Source organism: Mauremys mutica, chromosome 9 (genome assembly GCF_020497125.1).
Source record: "Mauremys mutica isolate MM-2020 ecotype Southern chromosome 9, ASM2049712v1, whole genome shotgun sequence".
Taxonomy (NCBI): domain Eukaryota; kingdom Metazoa; phylum Chordata; order Testudines; family Geoemydidae; genus Mauremys; species Mauremys mutica.
Window position 1 is genome coordinate 88358023 of NC_059080.1, and position 22469 is coordinate 88380491.

General features: G+C 38.5%; 1 protein-coding gene across 5 annotated transcripts in view; it reads right to left on the reverse strand.

Moving 5' to 3' along the window:
• MECOM (MDS1 and EVI1 complex locus) overlaps nt 1-21537 on the reverse strand; it is a 56713-nt gene extending 35176 nt beyond the window's left edge. For 3 of the 5 annotated variants that reach the window (XM_045031563.1, XM_045031561.1, XM_045031559.1), the window contains exons 1-5: nt 21441-21525; nt 8426-8528; nt 6668-6884; nt 2684-2831; nt 515-668 (exon numbers count right to left, since the gene is read on the reverse strand). In XM_045031563.1, coding sequence (XP_044887498.1) covers nt 515-668; nt 2684-2831; nt 6668-6884; nt 8426-8474 — 568 coding nt within the window. In that variant the 5' untranslated portion in view covers nt 8475-8528; nt 21441-21525. Of the gene's footprint in view, nt 1-514; nt 672-2683; nt 2832-6667; nt 6885-8425; nt 8529-21440 lie in introns of all 5 variants that reach the window. The other 2 variants (XM_045031562.1, XM_045031560.1) reach the window with 2 other exon arrangements.
• Nucleotides 21538-22469: the final 932 nt, after the last annotated feature.

The following is a 22469-nucleotide window of genomic DNA, read 5'->3' on the forward strand; positions in this document are numbered from 1 at the left end:
GGAGTTAGGCACCCATCTCCTATTCAAATTCTATAGCCCTTACTATCATAAGCAAATCCCAGCCTAATGGTGTGAACTAATCTTGTAGGGAGCCCTCATGAGCATTTCCAAAGCAATGCAGATTTTCAGCATCAGATACCTTTGCCTGTCTCGCTTAAATCCCATAACCCACTGAGGCTTTTCATTATTGGCTAATTATATTGCTGCTGTCAAACCCTTCCCTGAACTGCTCTTGGTGTCCGGGGGGGGGGGGGAGTGGGTGGGAGAGGAGAGATTCCTGGGGAAACAGGGGCATTACAGTGTACAGTGTCTGTTTGGAAAGGAATAATATATAAAAACAACTCTACGTATTGGACTCTGAACTATACAGCTACTCATTCAGTAAATCAGGGCTTAAACCTACTCCCAATGGGAGTTTCAACAGAAGCAGGACTGGGCTGCCTATTTCCTGATTATGCTGCTTTTTTTGAGACGAGACAGACATTGAAGTTTAGACGTTTAGTTGAAGACTTACATATAAAGGGCTTGACACTGCTGTGGATGTGCTTGTGCTGTTTAAGGCCTGAAGAAGTAGCAAACGTTTTGCCACACTCTGGACAAGCGTGAGCACGAGCCCCAACATGCTGGGAACGAATGTGCCTCTGAAGGTTGCTGGGGTCCGTGAAAACCTGCTAGGAAATGAATACTGATTAATCAAGCAACTTAACTGCAGCAAGGGAGCCAGCAATCACACACGACTCCGACAAGACCAGAATTGTGGTTTTGTTTTTTAAAGGCTAGAAAATGAAACAAAAACCACCTAATATTGGCTGGTTAGTATGACCAGATCTTGCTGCATTGAAGTTTTGACATTGGCTTCAACTGGAGCAGAATTGAGCCCTAGGTTTTACAGGACTAGCTGATTACTCTTTGGAGCAGTGACTTAGGCAGGGTCTTTGTATAGTGCTTGCCAAAAAGAGGCTGTGACTTGGTCATAGTCTCTAGGCACTACTGCAGTATAAATGCTTTATAACAATAAGGAATGACTTGCATCAAGGAAATCCTGACCCGCAACCTAGTATCAAGGATGCACGTTCAGCGTCTAGCTTTGTCTCACTACAAAATAAAAAACATGTTGGAGCAAGTTTTGCTTCACTGAACTTAAGCAGACAAACTCCCATGGACTTCAGGGAAGCAGGAGCCGATAACAGGCTCCATAGTGTTATGTAGGATTAATAAAATTATGTATCCAGGAAATGCAAAAAGGAAAAGCTATCCACCCACACAGAAAACTAAAAACAAAACCTGTGGAATCATAGGGGGGAAATAATTCCTTGCTGGTGTGGTATAAAGAGAGCTGACTACAGCTATGAACAGCTCCACATAATGGGCCCGAGTCTCAGCTTGTGTAAATAGACATTGCTCCATTGGAGACAATAGCTGGGGACCTGGCCCATCATTTCTTCTTATTATTTATCTTGCAGTAGTGTCCTGAAGCCTCAATCAGCATTGGGCTCGCTGTGCTAGGTGCTGTACAAACACATAGGAAGACATGGTCCCTATCCCAGAAAGCTTAAACCAGTTAAAATAATACAAACTAAAGATAGTACCGAAAATAAAGGACTAGATTGTGGCCATATGATCGGTGCTGATCAGAGGGCAGCATGTTGTAGCACTGGCCCTGGAGCAGTTTGGAAGGGGGACTGTGACTTACAGAGCTACAATCATCCTCCTGGCTCCCCGATACCCTGGGGAGGGAGAAAACTGCACTGCTCACCTAAGGCACCAGTGCAGGTGAGCTTCCAAGTGGGTTGAAGGAGCAGAGCCACCTGCTCCCCACCCCATGTGTTCCCTCTCACCCCCTTTGCAAAAGGAGGAAATCTAGTAGCCCCTTGGAGGCTAATTTCCTGCCCATGCTGATACTGATCACCTGGATGGCCAGTGCAAGGTAATCAGGGGGGTGCATTACACACTCATATTACCTTACATGACTGCGCTATCTCAGTCACAATCTGGCCCAGAGAATGCGAAGGAACATGAGTCCATCCCTGCATTTCTAGCAGGAATTCCTGCTGCTTGGAGGTAGATAACTTAAATAAAATGTTACCCACTCTTTTTAATATATACTAGTTCTTTTAGCAGGCCATACTAATTTGAGGGTTCACCTTCCAAAATATATTTACAGTTTCCTGAGATTGGGATCAAACTGGGGGGGAAAGGTTCCACCCCCATTCCCAGAAAACATGGATAGTTCTGCTAACGTGCTTGCAAGTGTAATCGTTAATAACCTTGACTGGCTACAAAATCACTACCCGAGTAAATGGGTGAAGTACACATCCCTCTTGAAACTATTATATCTGTCTGCCAGTCCCATCCCTCACAAGAGGCTGAATGTTGCGCTCAATGGATGGAGAGTGCGCTCAACTTCCTCCATGGTCGGCCCTTGACTGAGTATTGCATTAAGTCATATTCAGGAGTTACCTTCAAAATCATAAAGGCAAGAAAATGAAAATATTTTAAATTAAAGCTTAAATGCTACAGAACCTGATGGGATAGCTAGAGAAGTACTGGTGTGACCTCCTGTTGAATATTGGCTCAATCTGCCCCCAACCCCCAGGTTTCCACACCCAAAACTTGCTTTTATATCTCATAAAACACACAATGATACACTGAGAAAAGCCAAATATCCTACAAATTCCTGTACCTTGGCACAGTTTTCACACTCATAGTGCTTTCCACTGTCATGTGACATTTGATGACGTATCAAATTGGACTTCCAGTTAAAAGCCTTGGGGCACTGATCACACTTGTACTCTCTCTCTTCAGTGTGGGACAGCATGTGCTTCTCTAGGCTGTGAAGACAACAACAGGCTTTGTGAGGTCTCAACAACACCTAAAGAGGAACCCAGTTTTATCAATGATTTGCAGCCCAGGTTAGATATGAAAATGAAGTGGCAGGAAGAGAAATCATTTTAAATAGATCACGTAATTATAGAAACTAGAGGGGAAGGACCTAGAGGGCGTTATTCTGAGAAGTGCAACTCCTTTCGAGTTTTGCTCACCATCTTTCAAAATCAGGCCCGTAACATTGTCTCATTGGAGTTCATCTCCATGCCAGAACAGTACATCTTCTAGTGTTTTGGCCAGCCACATTTTTAAAAATTATTTATTTAGTTAGTCAGTTAGGAAGTTTTAACAAGTGTACAAACCCTTGTCATGTAAATAGCAGAAACAAAACAATCGTTCCAACAGTTAGCTTTTGTTTAAAGAGACATTATAGAGGAATAGAGTCATCAGATCACACTACCTATGTCGCTTCTAGTGATTTTATTAAATTGACTGAAATTTCTATACAAATCAGGCATGTCTATCAAATGTTAATATTCAAAAAAATTGGACAGGTGTGCTGAGGTGTTTACCCAGGTGAATGTATATTGGGTATTGAATACAAGATAACTAAATATCTATTGTCCTCTGTCTATTTGGCTGGGTACATAATTGGTGTGTTAATTTTTCCATAACCACAACCTTCCATAGTTTTTGAACCATTCCTCTATGATTGGGCTATTTCCCTTTTTCCAATAGCTGAGCATCTGCTACCAAATGAGAAATTAATTCTTCATCTCCTCTTGTGTAACTGTTTCTACACGGAAGTGCCAGAAGGATTACTGTTGGATCATTTGGCAATAAGTGTCCAGCAATTTGTGATTATGGATTGCATCCCAGTACACTCTAATGACTGGACATGTCCACCACATATCCATAAAGTCTCCTCTTTCACCACAATTTCTCCAATTTATCCATTCAATCTCTTTCTATATCTATATATTTAGCCTGGTTGCTGTGTGGTGTCACTGAAACACTATCTTAAAGAAATTTTCTTTTATATTTGGCCAGTCACTTTAAAAAATGTATTTCTATCCTTCATTGGGGCCAAAGTCTGATCTCTCTTACACCAATGTAGATCGGAAATAAATTCATTGAAATAAGTAGATTTACAGTAGGATGAAACTGGTGTAAATGAGATCAGAATCAGGTCCCTAAGCATTTCAGACTAATAGCATGTTCCCCCCTAGTTATCATTAGCTACATTAAATGCATTTAGTAGTTTTGGAGTCATTTGTTCCAGCCCTTTAATAATTTCTGTTGCACTTCTCTGAACTCTTTTCAGTTTGTTCTATGCCTTTCTATTATTAATGTGCCCAGGAAACATGCAGGCAGAAATATTTTTAAATAACCTCTATTGTCTAGTTACATACAAAATCTTCTCTCATATATTTAAAATTTAGAAGGACAGAAAATATCACAATGTCTTATAAGTAGATACATATGGAAGACTAGAAAAAAAAGTCTGGTACCATTACTATCAGAGCGCATGCCAACCCACCAATATGGGGACACATTCTGCAGTCCCTCCTCAGACAAAGCGGCAATGACTTCTACTGATTAAACTGACCAAAGATGGTGGGTTTTTAACTTAGGTTCTCCAGTCTGATTTGTGATTTTCATGCTCAGCCAAAGGTCATAAAAATGCTTTTTTCCTCTATGGATGCCAGTTACATTTAACTCTACCAGACTCCTCTTTCATTCTGTCAGAAATGGCTGTGGCTTCCTCGTATTATATTTCTGCAAGAGTTTTGGTCAAATACTGCACCATTTACTGGCCATCAACCCTGAGTGCCGTGCGCATCTGTGCATGCAGAATGCCTCATTCACTGGATAATACTGAACAAAAGTTGGCCCAACATGTAATTTTCAGCCAAAGTGACTGATTCAAAGTAACTGAGATAGCTCGGTAAAATAAACAAGGTTGCCAAAGTGTATCTGTAAGCAGTCTGGCGTGTAATATTTCTGTAGCAAATTAACTAGTGTTAATAGTTCTTTTCTACATTTGAATTTGAAGACAATATCTAATGTAGGGTAGTCACTGAACAAATGTAAATTTATCTTAAAATATTAAAGATTCGAGACATAGGACAGAAAATAAAGACTGAGTCATCATAAATAGATGTGCTGTGGTGAGAGAAACTATGAAAAATGAGAGCTAACACAGTCAGTCCCAGAACTACTTGAATTATTCAAAGGCTAGTACATGACAAAGACCATTCAAGGCAGAAAAATATAGAAGAGTGTTCTATATAATAAACCAAAAGGACTATATTATATATGCCAGGGGCAGGGGGAGGGAAATTAAACCAAGAGACACTGAATAGGAACATTCAAAATGGTGTGCTGGCATAATGGAGAGAGAAAGAATTGGCATATGTCCACTAATTTCAATGGAGCACTACTGATTTACCCCAGCTGGGGATCTGGGCCATGACTTTGTTATTCAGATCCCTGACTTTTACTATTAAATGTCAGTAGCTGGGGCCAACTTTCCCCTGCAGCAGGTAAGCGTCAGGTATCAAGAGACCCAGCACAGACACACAGATGTGCATGTGTGAGGAAGTTGTTGCAAGGATTATTGTGCCCACTCAATGCCTCACAATAATTAGCAACATTTCAATGTAATCTGCACTGAAATTCATTATTTTAAGTAGCTGCAGAAAACTGCTGGGACGGGAAATGTACAAATGATTCCCACCATATCAAATTTGTACTAAATATTTGTATGCATATTTTTATATATGTATTATATTTACAGATGAGAAGGGACCTGATCCTGCAAGGTGTTGAGTGCCTGTCACACCCATAACTTCTTAGGGAGTTGAGGGTGCTCTGCACTTTACAGAACTGAGCCCAAAGTGCAGCATAAAAATGCTGCTCTCACTAGGTGGCAATGAATCATCACTAGTGTTGGTTAGTTTTCATTGTACTTTAATGTTACTGCTTTTAGAATCACATTAGATGAAAATGAGAATTCACATGTTGTAACTAGGTACTTTGGGCCTGATCCTCCCCCCTCTGAAGCCAAAGTCAAAGCCATTGTTTTTGTCATTGTTTTCAATGGAACCGGGATACTTCCCTATAACATTTTTTTCCAGAAAAAGAGGAAACTGATGTGTTTTTCATGGGTCCCTGTGATCATCTTCAGCTTTGTGCTGCTATAGGGTGATTTTTTCTATATAACATATTTTAAGATATAGCAGACTTACAGTGGCTAGTTTTGCCTCGTTTTAATTGGCCTACCGCTGCTAGTTTGGGCAGAAAAAAACTGTTGTCAAATTATGAACACTACGCAGAAGTGTATTAGATCAGGTCCTAGCTGGTGTAAATCATTGTAGTTCTACTGATTTCAGTGGTGCTATGCTGATTTATATTAGCTGTGGATCTGGCCCAGTTGCATTTAGGGTTCAGTTCATTCACAAATAAGGGCTTCAGAATCAGGCTTGAGTGTGCAACTTACACAAAATAACTGTAAAGTTAAATAAAGAATGTTCTGTTCAGTGTGTCCTAAACAAATCTCCAACAAATCTCCATCCTTAGAGGTTTTTAAGGCCCATCTTGACAAACCCCCGGCTGGGATGATTCAGTTGGTGTTGGTCCTGCTTTGAGCAGGGGATTGGACTAGATGACCTCCTGAGGTCCCTTCCAACCCTAATATTCTACGATTCTGTTTTCATATGTATTCTGTTTTAGAAGATTGGGTCCAATTCTGCACAAATTTACACCCTGTGCAGTCCTACTGAAACCAATACAGAATTAGATCTATTGTAGGTATCTGATTTTAAGTGGCTATTCCTACCTTTGTAAATCTGGAAACACCTGATCACACTCTTTACATTCTTGAATGTCATGCATGTTCCGGAGGTCATTTTCATTGTCAAGCTTTTGTTGAAAGTCCTCCTCCACCATAGAAAATGCTGAGTGAGGTGTGCTGCATGGGAATTTCTGATGGTCTACTAGTTCCATCTTGGACTCAAATAGCTGGTCACAATCCTCACAACGATACTGGCGCTCCTCTGGAAGGCAAATTCATCGGTTATAAGTTGTAGGAGACATGGTGCAGTGAGACAAGTTCACTACGATGGACTTCAGACATATTTTTAACGACCATTTAAAAAAAAACTGCAGAGGAGATGAAAGGAGCAAAAATCCTATTCTTTTGATCCAAGGTGCAGGGGAGGGGTAAATTAAGCCAGTGTGAAAACCTGAGGAAGCTCCTATGTATGATTTCTGAATGTTTAGGCAATGGCTGGTGCCCCACTCCTGCCCCAGTACACTCTAGCACAATCCTCACCCCCTACACGCAGCTGGGTATTAGATGGAGACCCTATAGTTGTGTGTAAATGCCACCCTTTGCACCAGCAACAACAGGGCATTCCTTTATAAACACACTGGAAGTCTCTTGGAGTCTATATAATTTGCAGGATATGAATAACTACTTACACAATTCAGGTACAGTTTGTGTGTAAAAAATTAACAAGTGAGGTATGGATGAATAGTTTTACTCTGAAAGGTGAAGGTTTCGAAAAGGCACCATCTAACTCATTAGATTTGCTCTTTGCATGTATACAGGATCACATATGCTCACCTGAGAGTGACAAAAATTTTGCAACCATTGTGCCCCTGTGTTAGTCCTGCACCACCAACACAGCTAAGAGTTAATGAGCTAGACTCTATTCCTTCTTGTGCATCATTACAGAATTCTTTATTCAATTCCAACTGCAAAGCCTAATTGTACACTAAGTTACACCTGTCCAACCCCACTGCAGACAATGCGGTTGGGCATGGTCAGTGTAATAGGTCAGGGTAGAATCTGAAAGAAAGTGAGGTTGTAGAGATACAACTACAGGAAAAATGTGGACAGTGGAATCTTTATTACTGCTAATACAGAAGGCAGAAAAAATCCTGGAGAGGTGTCTGCAGGATTGGCAGGTAAAAAATAGCTCTTTGCTTGTGAACAGAGCATGTCTGATCTGGAGTGGTTGAGAGACAGTGAGCACAGAACCTCACAATGCTATTTTTTCAGTTACTTTTCAGACCACAATCACACTTTAAAGAAACTTGCAGACAGGGTGCCGGAGTGAGTCTCAGGCTACAGTTCACATAAGGGGCATCATGCACTCCTGTAGTTTATGAATGGCAGAAAATCCCCCCAAAGCAATTTCAGACATCAGCTCACTCCCAGGCAATCTTTCATTATTTATTTTAGCGACTTTTCATTTCTAACCGTGAAAAACATTGGAAGTTAGAAAGGTTAACAATTAAATCACATCAGCGATGGGGATATTAACATTGTCACAGACAACAGTAAAACTCGTTGCTGAATTAACAGTTTCAGTCATGTTAATAATTGGGAACTATTACTGTATTTACTGCCAAGGTTTGCAGAGACGTAAACAGATAAGTGTATATATATATAAAAAGCTCCTTCTTAGCTACATTGCTGCAATCCCATTGATTTTAGGAAGGTTCCACCAGCAACAAGACATTTGCCCAACTTTATTTTCAGTGGACATTTTGTATCAAACTAGATAGGCTGGGGTAAAAAGTTGCTAACCGTGAATATCTGGAGCCATTGTTTCATGTGAATAATCTTCACCCTTCATGAATAGTAACAGCTCCTCTCCTGGGTCAATGTCTGCTACAACTCTGTAGAATATCTGAAAAACAGAATCACACTGAATCTCACAAGAGGTAAATGTGTACAAAGTAATGCTTGTGGGCACAGCAAGGTTTAAGTATGGGGCCAGATCCTCCACTTATTTAAGTCAATGGAGCAACGCCAATTTTATAATAGCAGAGAATCTGGCCCCGCACCTTTTGCTCTTTGGGTCCTATGAAAAAAACATCTTGCTCTTAACAAACTATGCCAAGAAACGAGCTGATGATGAGTGGAGGGTTGTGAATGTCAGTGTCAATTCACAAATCTTCCAATAATACACATCCTATTCACAAATAATCAATAAAACAAGTTCCCTGATGCTCTGCCAATGAGATATGAATATACCCTAATGAAACCTTTCCAGATTTACACACCGAAGGTCTGATTCTCTTCTTGATAACACTGGTGTAAATTAGGAGTAGCCCCACTGAAGTCAGTGGAGTTGCACCACTTAAAAGCAAGGGAGAGAGAACAAGCTGGATTAAAATGTGCACATCGGGAAAAAGGTTCTGCAATGACATGTTATGAGAGGCTTGTACAGAACAGTGCGGCTGATTATCCCTTAGCTTCAAATGTGAATCAAAGGAAAAATTTGCCTACGATGAGAAAATGGCTCAAGGAGCCCATCAGCAGCCAAACAGCATACACAGCTGGTGATAAACCTACTGCCTGTGGAGACTGTCATGAAGCTGGATGTCAAAGCTGTAGGAAAACCTTACAGAGTCTGGCAATTGGGTTCTGCGGTAGTTATCAGGGAAGAATGAGGAGGAGAACCAATGCAATGCACTGGGGTAAATAGGGCCGCATACTTTTTGGCCAGTGTGTATCCTGGAGAAAACTCATACATGTGATTGTGAGATTTTCAAGGAATTGAGTAATTAGGACTTCATGAGAAGGGAACGAAGTCTGTCTTTCCCCTGTTGTTTCAGAAGGAAAGGTGCAGAACAGGAAAAAAAGATCCACTAGGAATAGTCTAGAGGCAACTCAATTAACAGCAGCAAATTTTAGGAAACTTGTTGAATGCAAACACTTGAAAACTATTTTGCTAGGCTCATAGATGCTGGATCAGGGTTTTCTCTAAAACTACTGACTCTCAATAGTCATTTTATTGAGTCAAGAGAAAGGCAACTGTTAGCTGCAACCATTTAAAAACATGTGTTTGCAAAGAACCATCTTACATCTATTTTTTCCTCGCAGACATATCTTAATTAGTGCACAAAAATACAAGATTAACCCATGTGCCATTATCACTTTTCTCCAGTAGGTGGCCCTAAAACCCAATTGTTTATTTTTTTATAAGGGGCCTCAACCTCAAATATGTGCTAAATATCTAAAAATAACTTAATGAGGAGCTTCCTCTGATTTTTTTTTAAGACATTCTGTGGCTTGTTTTGAGAACAGCAGTTCAGCCACCTGAAGTCTGCAAGCAGAGCAGTTATACTGAAATAAGCACCAGCATTTTCACAAGACAGGCTGAGATCATTCCACACATGAAGTTCTGAGGAAAATGCATCCGTCACAATGTACACATGCTGCAGCCTACTGTTTGCTGTGTGCTTTCCCAATAAAAGTCATGAGTAGGAGTTTGTACACAACTTCCCCTCCCATTCTGTCAAGATTACAACTCCCTTTTCCTTTACACTAAGAGCTGTCCTGGTCAAACCGTCATTTGGATTTTCTTGGTGGTTTTTTATCTTTTAGATAAATGCTTATAAGTCACGTGTTTCATTCGGGAATTCTATTTCCCTTTAGAAAACAATGGACTTCTCTCAACAATTTGAATCGCCTCCTTTGCTGGCAACTCTCAAAGGTTTAACTTATTAGCTTCCTTTCCAACAGCACGTTGACATTTGAATTGTGACATATTGGAACTGCAGTGAAATCTTGCAATAGGGAATGCAGCCTTCACACATATGCCAAAGGATTTTAAGGAAGTACTATGATATCACAGTCTCATTGGGCTTGATTCTGATTTGATTTATACTTGTGTAAATCACAAGTACCTCTATGAAGTCCATGCAGCTATATTGGTGTAAAACCAGATCAGAATTGGGACCTTTGCCTTGCTCTGCTAATACTAGCAGTTTTAATCTTATTATTGCCTAATTTAAACAAGCACATGAAATCAAAGTGGAACATTCAAAATGATAGGGCGACAAAGATTTTAAAAGTACCCTTTGTAGGATATACATAAATTAATATTGCAACAGTCCTTAAGGAGCCTAGTTAACATCTGTGAAGTGTAATGTGCATATATATTAAAAGAGAGAGAATATGTGACTACAGTAGCAATACTGGATTTATTTGATGGAGTTTAAAAAGGTGACATAGGAACTCATGAATGGCATAGTGACGCGGAGACCTAGTGATTTTTAACTTTGCTGAGTTCATTGTCAATTTTTAAGCAAATGTTTATTGTTCTTAAGAATGTGAGGGTCCAACAGAGAGCAGTGCCAGAGGAAAGAGAGGTTCTGAGCTTGCCTCCTCACACAGCTATGCTAATGCATCTCAAGGTTGAGCCACAAGACCTGTTATTATAGTCTTCTCTTGAGAAGATACTGCCAATTGTGACAAATGATGCAGGGGATTTTTGATGTGGACTTTGGTGCACCAGGGACTTGGTTTGGGCAACCAAACTCATTTGATCAAAGACTGAAACCCATTTAAGTGAAGCCAGTTTTTAACTCCTGCAAATAAATTTGATGTCAGCATGCATCCACTGAATATTTGCTTTAAGCAACATTTGTTTTTCCATTTATTAAGACAGATGTATTTAAATCTGAGGGGTTTTTCCAGAAGTATAATGGTCTCCATGCACTTGAAAAGTAATATTAACTTATATATAGACTGATGAGCCTAAGACAAGCCTAAGCTGCTGACTGACTAAGGGGCAAAATAATGGATGCATGACATTCAGTCTTGGGAATACCTGAAGGCCTCCTGCAGTCCTTCTTCATGCAACTTCCTTTGCCTCCAAAGATAGTTCCATGCATGTGAAGAATGCAGGATTGGGCTTGGAGTGGAATAAATGTTTGACATAGTGGAATCATAAATTGTGTGGCTAATGCACTGTATAATGGTTTGAAGACTGGCCACATTATGGCAGCATTTTGGAGCTCATCAAGAATCTGTTAGTTCAACATTTGCTAAGCTTTTATCGAATTAAGTTTGTCAAGAGTTCTGTAGATTTGTTTAGAATATGCATGCGTGTGCACACACACACACTTTCAGAATGTGTGACATCACACATGCACTGAGCCACATTGCTCCTAGTCCTAGACAAAGTGTGCCAGGTGGTTGAGAATCTTCCATTCCCACTGTACTCCCAATGCAAAGGTTAGAGTTAATAGAAGTTCCTGAGCTCAGAAGATCCCAAGGACTTCTCCTTTCTGGACCTGATGCAACTCCCACAGAAGAGAGTCCATGCAACCTACTTTAAAGGAGCAGAGAGGAGGAAGGATCATGACCTTGCCCACTGCACTGACTTGCACAGCTGTATCCCAAGGGAGGCAGTCCCTCTGGCACAGGGAAGAGCTTGGGGAGAGAGAGCACCACAATCTCTGCCAGAGCTCTCTCTGAGGTTTCACAGTTCTGCCCCAAATTTATACTCTTGGTCCACTCTGGTGTTTTTTTATTCTCTGTTATAGTATGTAAAATTAGCCACACTTTTGAGCTCAGTAGTGCATCAATACCAAGGAATGAACAAAAGCCGTAGTGCAGTGTTGCCTAATATTTCCTCCACTTGGTTCGTGCCATGTTGTAGAAGATATTACAACAGACCTTTTCCCTCTTTGTTGCAAACCCAGGACACATGGCCCTCATATGCATTTGAAATGGAGTCTTGTTTGCACTGAAGTGTGTTATGATGCATCAGCTTTCCTTGTAACAACCCTTGGTATGATGCATTTCCTGTATTGTAGACATGGTACACATGTTGAACTAATTAATATGTGTGTTCCGTAGCTAATTGTCTAGCCTGACTGAGCTGGCATTTTGAAAATAAACTGGAATACCAGCAGAGATTAGTCTTCTCCAAGAAATGATCTGTCCAGCCTCTCTGCTCCCAGAACTTCCACTGACTGCAGTTTGAGTTGCGTGAAGAAAAGAGATATAGGAAAACGCCAGCAAAATTATATTTTGTAGATTAAGTTATGTTTAGATATTGTTCTTGTAAAAAAAAAAAGCTCCCCAAATGGATCCAAATCACATTTTTGAAGCTCTGGAAATGAAAAACTGCTTAGCTATTTATTTAATTTATTTATTTTTATTTCTGCACATGCAAAACAAAATTCCACCTGGTCTAACAATTTATATGCCAAATTGCATCCTAATGGGATTTAAAATGCATATATTGAATGCTGAAAATATTATAGTGCTGGTAAATGTAATCTGGTTTTAAGAGACATTCCTAATATTTCATGTAAATGTGTTTTATAAGATTTATTTTTTTCATTTTATCCACCCAAAACCAATTGTAATTGTCCTGCCTGAGAAACAGTGGGAAATTCTTCAATGCCCTGTACAAACGGAATATGTTAGCTTGGGTTCTTTTAAACCAGCATAAGATCTGCTACGACAGAGGGTCTGAAGAGTCAGGAAGCCCTCTGCAAGGAAAGCTGACAGGTCATAAATTACTTTCAGACCATATCTGTTTCATACTGGTTCTCCCTGCTCTTTAAACCAATAGCCAACTATATTCATAATGTTATTACTTGCAGTTGGAAATGGTAGTGTAGAGTATATGGATTTTTTTACTATTAAGCTTAAAGATATTTTGGGTGAAATCACCAAAGTCAATAGGAGTTTTGACTTCAATGAAGCCAGGATTTCATCCCTTGTGTTCATCAAAGCCACTTCGCTATCTAACTACAGCACCAGTCCTGCAATTTACAATGCACAGGCAAAGCAATATGCCTTGTAAATTGCAGGATCAGTGCTTATATGTCATAGAAATAGGCCCAAACTGCAAAGTCCAGATCCAGATTCCAAATGCCCCAAGATTAGTGGATAGAGAGGAGCAAAATTCTAAACCAGATCTGGGTATGGATTTCAAACACCCCTCAACGTTTGGGATGTTTGAATCAGAGGGTTTGGTTAATTCATTTTTGTCTGAATTGATTTAAGGTAGTATGTTTATGCTACTGATGCGTAGGGGGGAGGAGGGACAGGGGAACCAAACTGCAATGATGAAAAGGGAAATTAATTAAAAAAAAACCAATGAACATACACAATTTACTTTCAAAGGGATGAATAAGGCCTCATTGTTATGAATCCCAGTTTACTTTTCCTGGTCAGGCACTCGAAATTTTATTTATGCTTAATAGACTGCATTTGGCATGTGTAAAGATGACAGAAGTGTGAATTATGAATGACCTTCAACCTATTCAGGAAGTTGTAATAATTGAAATAATAGAGAAAATGCACTCCCTGTGAAATCTGTAGAGAGACGACTATTTCAGGCACTGCCGCCTGCTCACTTTGAAGTTCACTGTTGATCTCTGCTTACTCCAGTGAAATCTATACCACTTTGTTTGAATTCTTTATTTACTATCACATCATTCAATTTGCCATTCAGCCACCTAGGAAAGGTTTAATAGAACGATACCAGTTCAGGGGGGGAAAGGGACACTTAGTTTACATATCTGAACAAAGTCAACAGTTGATATGAACACATCTGTTGCCCTCGCTGCTGAAGAGAAGTTATATTCTGTTGCATCTGACTAAACCTTTTATTCTTGTACATGCAACAGCTTTGGAAAACACTGTATGTGTCCCAATACTAGTTAGGAAATTCAGATTTTGTCACAGATAACAGATGCTAGTCAGATTTGGAAGCAGGTAGTCTGTGCTATTTAAACTACATTATTATTGTTTTTAACTTACTTATAGCTCTAGGAGGAAGGAGTTCACTATTTACATGTCCTGTACCCCACTGGCAAATGGATTGAATTGACTTCAGCTGTAGTAGAAGCTGACTATGAAAAAGACGGTGAAAAGGAACAGAATATGAAAAATGTTAAGCACATTGGTAGTCATAATAAAAGTCTTATAAGGTCCATTAGCCCTCTGCACAGAATCGTGTGTTATTGTTTTGGAATGGAAATCCTACACTACATTATGTGCATTATGCTCCCAGTTGATAGAACAATGGGAAAACTTGCACTGCAAGTGTGAGCACCTACAAGACGAAAATTCAAATGCAATAAATTTCAGGTAAAGGGCTGTGGTTTTATTTTTGGCAGTCATGGCCTCAAGCATTTGATCAGCACAGTAGGAGGACAGCCCTGCCTATGATACAGATGAAAGGATAGCTTTCATCTTCTCAAAGCTATATAGCACTTTAAAATAGCCATCTTTCACTTTAAATTATGTTTTAAAACGGCTCCCTTGCTACGTATGTCTATATGCATTTTTATCACTCAGGACAAAATGTTCAGCGGGCGTTAGTATCACTTCATAAACTGATCACAAGGTGTGAAGAATGATCCGAGCTGAGATTGTTGAACACACACTAATTAGCAAAAGAGTTAGACACCGATCCTGCGGTCATTCTCCATGCATGATGTCCATATACCCACTGACTTCAACTGGAGTTGTGTGTGTGAAACAATGACAGGATCAAACCCTCTTAGTGCAATCTTTTTTTGCTAGTGTCACAAGGCTAGAATCCTGAAAGCAAAGGGGTATATACATGGAAAGAAGTCATGCATCAGTATGGGACTACACCCTTAAATCAGGTTAGGCAAGCAAGTGCATACATTCTTGAGCCCTGCCAATTGGCATTGGTCTTAGAATAGTAAAGTGTTATTTCTGAATAAAAGTAGAACTTACCCAAAAAGCAAAACAAATTAAATGGCCAAAACTAATAATAACTTTTACATCAAAAAGTCTCCAATAAAATATGAATTTAAGCCCATCAGAAAATACAAACTAATACATACTTCTGCAAGAGACTATAATTAAACATTCAAATAGTCCAAATTATTAAAATGCAATTTTAGATCTTAGGATGAACAACTTGCACAGTTGGATAACTGAATTTTGAAATATGAGCCACATCCATCTTGCCATACTCAGGCAAATGAGCAGTTGAAGTAAATCAGTGTTTTGCCTGGGTACAGCATATAGGAGTCTTTCTGTTGACCTCAGTGGGCTTTGAATCAGGCACTCATGCTCCAATACGTCTGTTAGTCTATAAGGTGCCACAGGACTCTTTGCTGCACTTAGAGAAGTTCAGCAAAAATCCATAGAAAACAACTCAAAGATTGACTCTGCCTGTCCCTTACATGGGTGCAAAGCGAGGAAGTGGGGAGATGAACATCTCACACACACACCCCTTTGCAGCTTATATATTGGTCAGACCCTTCACTTACGGAGACTGTTCCCTGCCTTCTCTCCTGGAGGTCTGCGGTATCCCAAGAGAGGTGGAGAGGAGCGGAACCTATCCCCTCACTATCACTACCTTCACACCAGCTCACAAAGGAGGACCAGCACAGCAGCAGGAGTATATAGCACTACCATGGAGGGTTGTAATAGCATCCTCTTAATATAGTCGGGGCGCTCAGACAGGACTTCTGCCTCCCAGAGGCAGAGCGGCTCCTGGTGCTTCCTCCAGGTGGTGCAGCCTACCAATGTCCCTTCCAGTGATGGTGCTAAATGGCAGAGCCTATCCCTGCACTTTGTAATCAGCTCACTGTAACGAGCATGTGTCTAACCATCATCATCCAAATCACACCCAGCTGCACTTTATTTTTTCATTGTGAATTCCAGTGCTCACAAACAGTCGATAGTCCTAGTGACTGACCATCACAGCCTCCCATAGAATAGACACAGCATGCACAGGGGCAATGCAATTTCCCCCATAGTGAGCCAGTCAATGTGCCTCAACCCTGACATGGAAGGACCACCCCTGGGGATGGGAGACTTTTTCAATCCCTCTGTGCCCATTCGAAATCCTTGGCCTCTCTGCAAAGACTGGTGACAATGCTGTCAATTGGATCAGATTGGGGTTTGGTTATTGTACCTGTATGTTGGCCCAAACAAAACCAAGTTCCTGACACAATTTCAGAGAAGGAGTGAGTGTGTCCACCAATATCACCAAGCCATTTCCAGAAGCACTAATGCTTCATAAGGTAAATCACAAAGTAGAACAATACGTATCTCAAGTGACAACATGGCAGAATTTTCTGCTAGTGCCCTGCTGCCATTTATAATACACAAACGAATTGGAAGAATCCACTTGGTGAATTACAGCCTGGTATTCTCTCTGTGGGCAGTGATAATTCTCCATATTATTTCTTGGAAGTATACGAAGATTAAATAATCTATCATTGACATATGCTCAGAAAGAACTTATCTCCTTGAGTTTACTAATATTAGTTGTCAAGATTATCTCAATAGTATGACTTGTCGCAAATGGCAAGATTAATAATGACTTTACATTTCTCAAAATTTCCTTCCAATTTTAGGTCACTTCAGGAAAGGACAGTGCGCTGAGTGAAAAGATTACAGTTTAGTATGTCACAGATGATATAGATGTATGTAAAATGTAAGGCTGGAGTTTTACACCCAGCATTAACCCTAATTGCAATAGGTTGGACCAGGCCTTATATGCTGAGTAAGGAACTACTGAGCATGAGGAAGCATGGCAGAATCAAGCCCTAAATAAATGTAATATAAATAAGCCTGCCTGACTGCCAATAGGCAAAAGCTTAACTTCATTGTATCATCAAACAGGATCCACAAAATCCATTCTTTAAATACACAACCCTTGCAGGTGCATATATGAGTAGGATTGTTTGAGAAGTGCAGAGATGCTTATGGCCACCGTTGTGTTATTCTCCCACTTAGAGCTGTATGGAGTGGAGTAGTGACAGGGGCAGTAAAATCTGAAACACAAGGCTGTGTCTGCAGATTTAAAATGTTTGTAAAACTCTAAGATGTGATCAGATCTGGTAAAACGTACAGCAATTCACTTAGGACATCGGCCTTGTATACTTTGATAGTTGTTAGGACTGAGATACTGCTAGCTTTTCTATCCAGTAGATATAACTGAGCATAATAAAATTTGATTTCAACAAGAAAAATCCTCAGCAAACTAATCTTGAGCTATCTGGAATTTTCGATAGCTAAGACAAAATGAATCTCTAATAATTGTGTCCTTGAGAAAAACCTAAGCACAGCCCTCCAGCATTCTATATATGGCTATGCCACTGTTGGAGGCCTGTAAGCAATAAATAAATTAAAAAACAATAATCAAGAGCTTTAAGTATAAATACCACTGACTGGTCTTTTAAAAAATATTGTATTTTATAATTAGCAGTTGACTGATATCAGTTTGCTAGTGCATTTGGAATATACTATAGTCCCCTTAAAAAGACATTACTATAGTTACTACCCTTTTTCAATGGGATTTCCTTCAAAATCTGTACTGAAAAATTAGTGTTGCTGGGATGCTAATACTGTCAGAAAGTCTAACAATTCTATTCTTTCTACAGTCATTTTTTAAAAAAAATATCATGCTAATAAATAGACAGATCTAGCAATAATAAACTTGAGTCTTACAAGATAGCAAAAGCTGGTATTAAATCTGAATTGATTTTAAGTTGAAATATACATTCTAGTGAAATAATGGTGGCCGGCCTCCTTGCAGTCCTGTGAATACTGTAGGCTCTTTGGGGAAAAGAAAAAAATGAAAGTGCACTATTTGTGGAATTTATTATTCATGTACTTCTTGAATTACCTTCTTTTAGGACTGATTAGACAGGACAGGAGATAATAGGAGGACAGCACAGAGAAATCCTATATCAGCTCTATTTGAAACAAACAAAAAAAAATACCCATACATACAGCCTTTAAACCCTACTCAATCCCCAATCAAATGAAATATGAGCTGCATCCAGCATATATGTTTTGACTGCATCCCACTATTATCAAGCTGTTCATCTCAGCAAAGCTCATTTATACAGTTATACGAAGGAGCCCAGACATTTTGTAAAGTTGATCCAAAGTGATGAAACCTGACCTCAAACGTGAACATGGGGGTGGAGGAGATAGGTCTTTCATAGAGTCTAACATAGAAAACTTTCTTTCTCTTTTTGTTGAATAAAGGAAGTTCTGCTGAGCACCTTGACTATGTTATAGGTAGTTCAGAGAGTTATTTGAAAACTCTGTTTCCAACAGTCTAGGGCTCATACCTGTCTTTCAGTCAGGCTTGCATTTAGCACTATAAACTGTTGTTCAGACTAAGGGTCAGAGTGCTGGTAAATATCCTTTACCATTTCAGATAGCGTGCAATGTTTGCCTGTGAATTTTACAGGTGAGTTGAAGTAATTAGAGGTTAACAGTTACTGCTGATCAAGTGTCTCTGTCCTTGCCTTAGTAGTGAATAGTCTCTCATGCAATGAGAGTGCTCATTATAGGATGAGTATTTCTTATTCACTAGTTGGCAGGTCTTATTTCTTATGGAAAACAGAGTGAAACACCAGACCAGGAGAACCTCTTGAGTCAGCTCTTTCATCCATGAGCTCAGTGCAGCTTTCTCATATCAAAGCAGGAAGGGGACCTCCTGACTTAACTGTCTAGCATCTATTACTGATCTATCGACAACTTACTGATGTGTACTCTCAACCTTAACTCTGACTTAAACCAAGTTTGGGGGCGGGGGTCTATATAGACAGACTGACACAAACACCCCCACATATAGTGTACACACAAATGCATATACATGATAAGCTTAAACTTGACTTTTATTTGCCCCTGTATATATGCAGACATTTGGCCACGTAATGTCAATTTCACAGTTTGGTCCCCTATTCTATTTTATGTTATCTTTCACAGGTTTGTGCAGAGTAAAGCAGAAGAAGGAGCTAACAATTGGAAGAACTATTCCATTTAAGATTCAAGAGCACATTTATAGAATTATTTTTTAGGGTATGCTCATAAAATGCCTGAGGACAGATACAATTTTGGGAGATACATTTTCAGTGTGTATAGTAACAGCAATCCATTTTCTCTTGTTGACAGCAGATTTCACACAACATACTACTTGAAAGGCAACCAGTTTTTAATTTACAAATCTTGGCAACAATATTCTGTAAAAAATAAGGAATTATGAATAGCACAAAACTGTGCAAAAATAAATAACAAGTCTCCAGTGAATGAAAGAAATCATTGGCAGCAATACAGATACCACCACCAAATCTCAGAAATGTAAGCATTAAAAAAAGAGGAACTTCTAAGCTCTATAACTTCAATTTCAAAAACATCAAAACATGTATGTGTGTGTATAGGAAAAGATTCTGATATTTCAGTAAATGCATATTTTATTTGCAAAACAAAAATATCAACATGGAGACAGTAAGCCACTTTTATCAATTCATATTATTCCTTTACTAAACTTACCCATTTAGTCCAACTTTTATTAAATGTAAAATATTGATATTTGAGCTCAGCTGCATAGTTTCCATTTTGCAACATGATCAAATGAATGCTCTGCGTTCACAGAATTGACTGTTTTCTGTATAAAACATATTGTAAATTTGAGAATGTATTTTTCATCTATCAATTTTATTGCTTGTTTTGTTGAACCAGAGACTATGTAAAAAATAAAAGTTATCTCACGGTAGGTTGATTTGTTCTATGCTGCATGCATTTAATGCTGAATATTAAAAGTTTTAAATGAAAATGATACTTGATCACAGTTTCTGAAAAAGTTATTTAAGTCAATTTTAATCAATCATTCTGTCAGATACAAATACATAATCCTGTAATGATGTTGCAAATGGGAGACTGTCCGACATTCGTTTTATATATTGGCATTTGATTGGAAAGAATGATTACTAACTGAAGCTTTGTGTCTTGTTTGATTTTTTTCTCAATAATGTCAGGGCAATTAAATCAACTAAAGATAATCTTTAAAATCCACCTGTTTCAATTAATTATTTGGTGACAATGGAATACAGTGATTAAAAGAATCAAATACTCTGTTACAGATATGAACATTTAAATATAAAATGAGAATTCACTGTCTGGTACCCCTTCGGATTTTAGTTTCTTTTCTTTAATGAATCATGATGTTCTTAACCTAACTTCATTCAATTAAAACATTTCATCATGGCATTTATTTGATATTCACATACTAAAAGAAACCTTTATGTTAAAAAAAATACCCAACAAGTAACTCAGAGTGTTTCAAACCAAACTGTTTTACTATGATTTCTCTCCACCTACCCCAAACTCATTTTAAAGGTTGGAGTAGGTGGAGGGAAACTAACATTTCAATCCAATAAAAAGTCAATGTTCTAACCCTGCAGTAAACTAAAAGGGAAAAAATTACCTAAAAATATAAATAAGTTCAGAATAAAACTATCATTAGCCCTATCTCATTGCATGAGAAGGCATAATTCTATGCATGCATATGTATATTTGTATCCATAGTTTATATTATATATATAACTATATATAAAACATATATTTGCAGAGGTTTTTTTGTGGTGGGGGAGGGAGGTTGTTTTGTTTTTGTTTTGTATCTTCACCTCTATTTTCCATTAATTTCACATTGAATGTTTTGATTAACTGAAAGCACTAGTTTAGCCACCCAATTAAACGGGATGATAAATTAGAAAATATTATTAATGACAAATGGAAAATACTGGTTTCATATGTTACATATCAGGTGTCAAATAAAAACAATGTATTTTTACAAAAAGGACATTAAAGTGAAAAAATAGGACATTCTTATCTGCAGTAGCTGGTAAAAATGACTCTATTCTGAATTTCACAATCGTGTTTTACCTGGTACCATAATCAACAAACAAGTCATAAAATGTACTGTGGCTTTACTATTATTTTTTTCCATGGATACCATAAAGCTCTTTACAAACAAGTCCGGAAAGTGCTCACAACATACCTGATCACTTATTTGACATGCAACAAGGTTATGCTGATTGTAGCATCCAGCAAATTTGATATACTTGAGCCAGTTCCCTACATCTGGTTGACTGGCATCTATGCAGAACTTCACATTGCAAAACTCATCCAAGATCTAGAAGGAAGAATATGAAAGGGTAAATCTTTCTATTGGTGTCAGGCCACACTAATTAAAAGAAAAATCATGGGTCTTCAAATAAACAAATGGATAATCACTTAAGCGTGTTTTATTCAAAAATATGTTTCTCCAGTGAGACTTTTAAAATAATTGTTAGAACATATGCCTATTAAGAAAGGGATCATAAATTTGTTGTAAACATGTCCTGAAAAATGCTTTCCCGTAATCAATGTGATGGCTAATCATTGCTAATGGAAAATATATCCATTTAGCAAACATCTGATTTTCTCATTTTATATCAGTGAATATTTATCGTTTAAAATTCTATTTTGATATAATTGTTGTCTGTGATTATACACAAGAATGATTAAGAATAGTGTCTGTGGTGGTCCTCTTGGGGGTTGTGGGTGTTTTGTTTTTTCTTTGTTTCCAATTGAATTTATTTTTAGGTCGCATTTAGCATTTTCATGTTTGTTATAAATTCCATCCACAAAATGATGTTTAGATTCAGAGTTATTAATCTTGTTTTAATATTATGCTTCCCAAACCCCTCCCCCCTTTAGCACTTAAATCATACCCCTTAATCGAAGCAATTTACAGGACTTGGTTAATAACAGACCCCTCTATGCCAGACTAAAGAAAATAAATGAACAACAATGTAAACACTCATGCAAAACATGGCACAATATTCCACACATACCAATACATAGTTCCAATTATGCAGAAAATAAACAAATCTAATGAGATTGATTGTGGACAAGTTAAAAAGGATGTTCTAGTCAAATATTATGACAAATTGCTAATCATTATATATGACTGCATATCACCATTTATCTGCAGATTTTATGACTGGCCTATACGAAGCTTTCAGCAATAGCCCAATGTATAGCT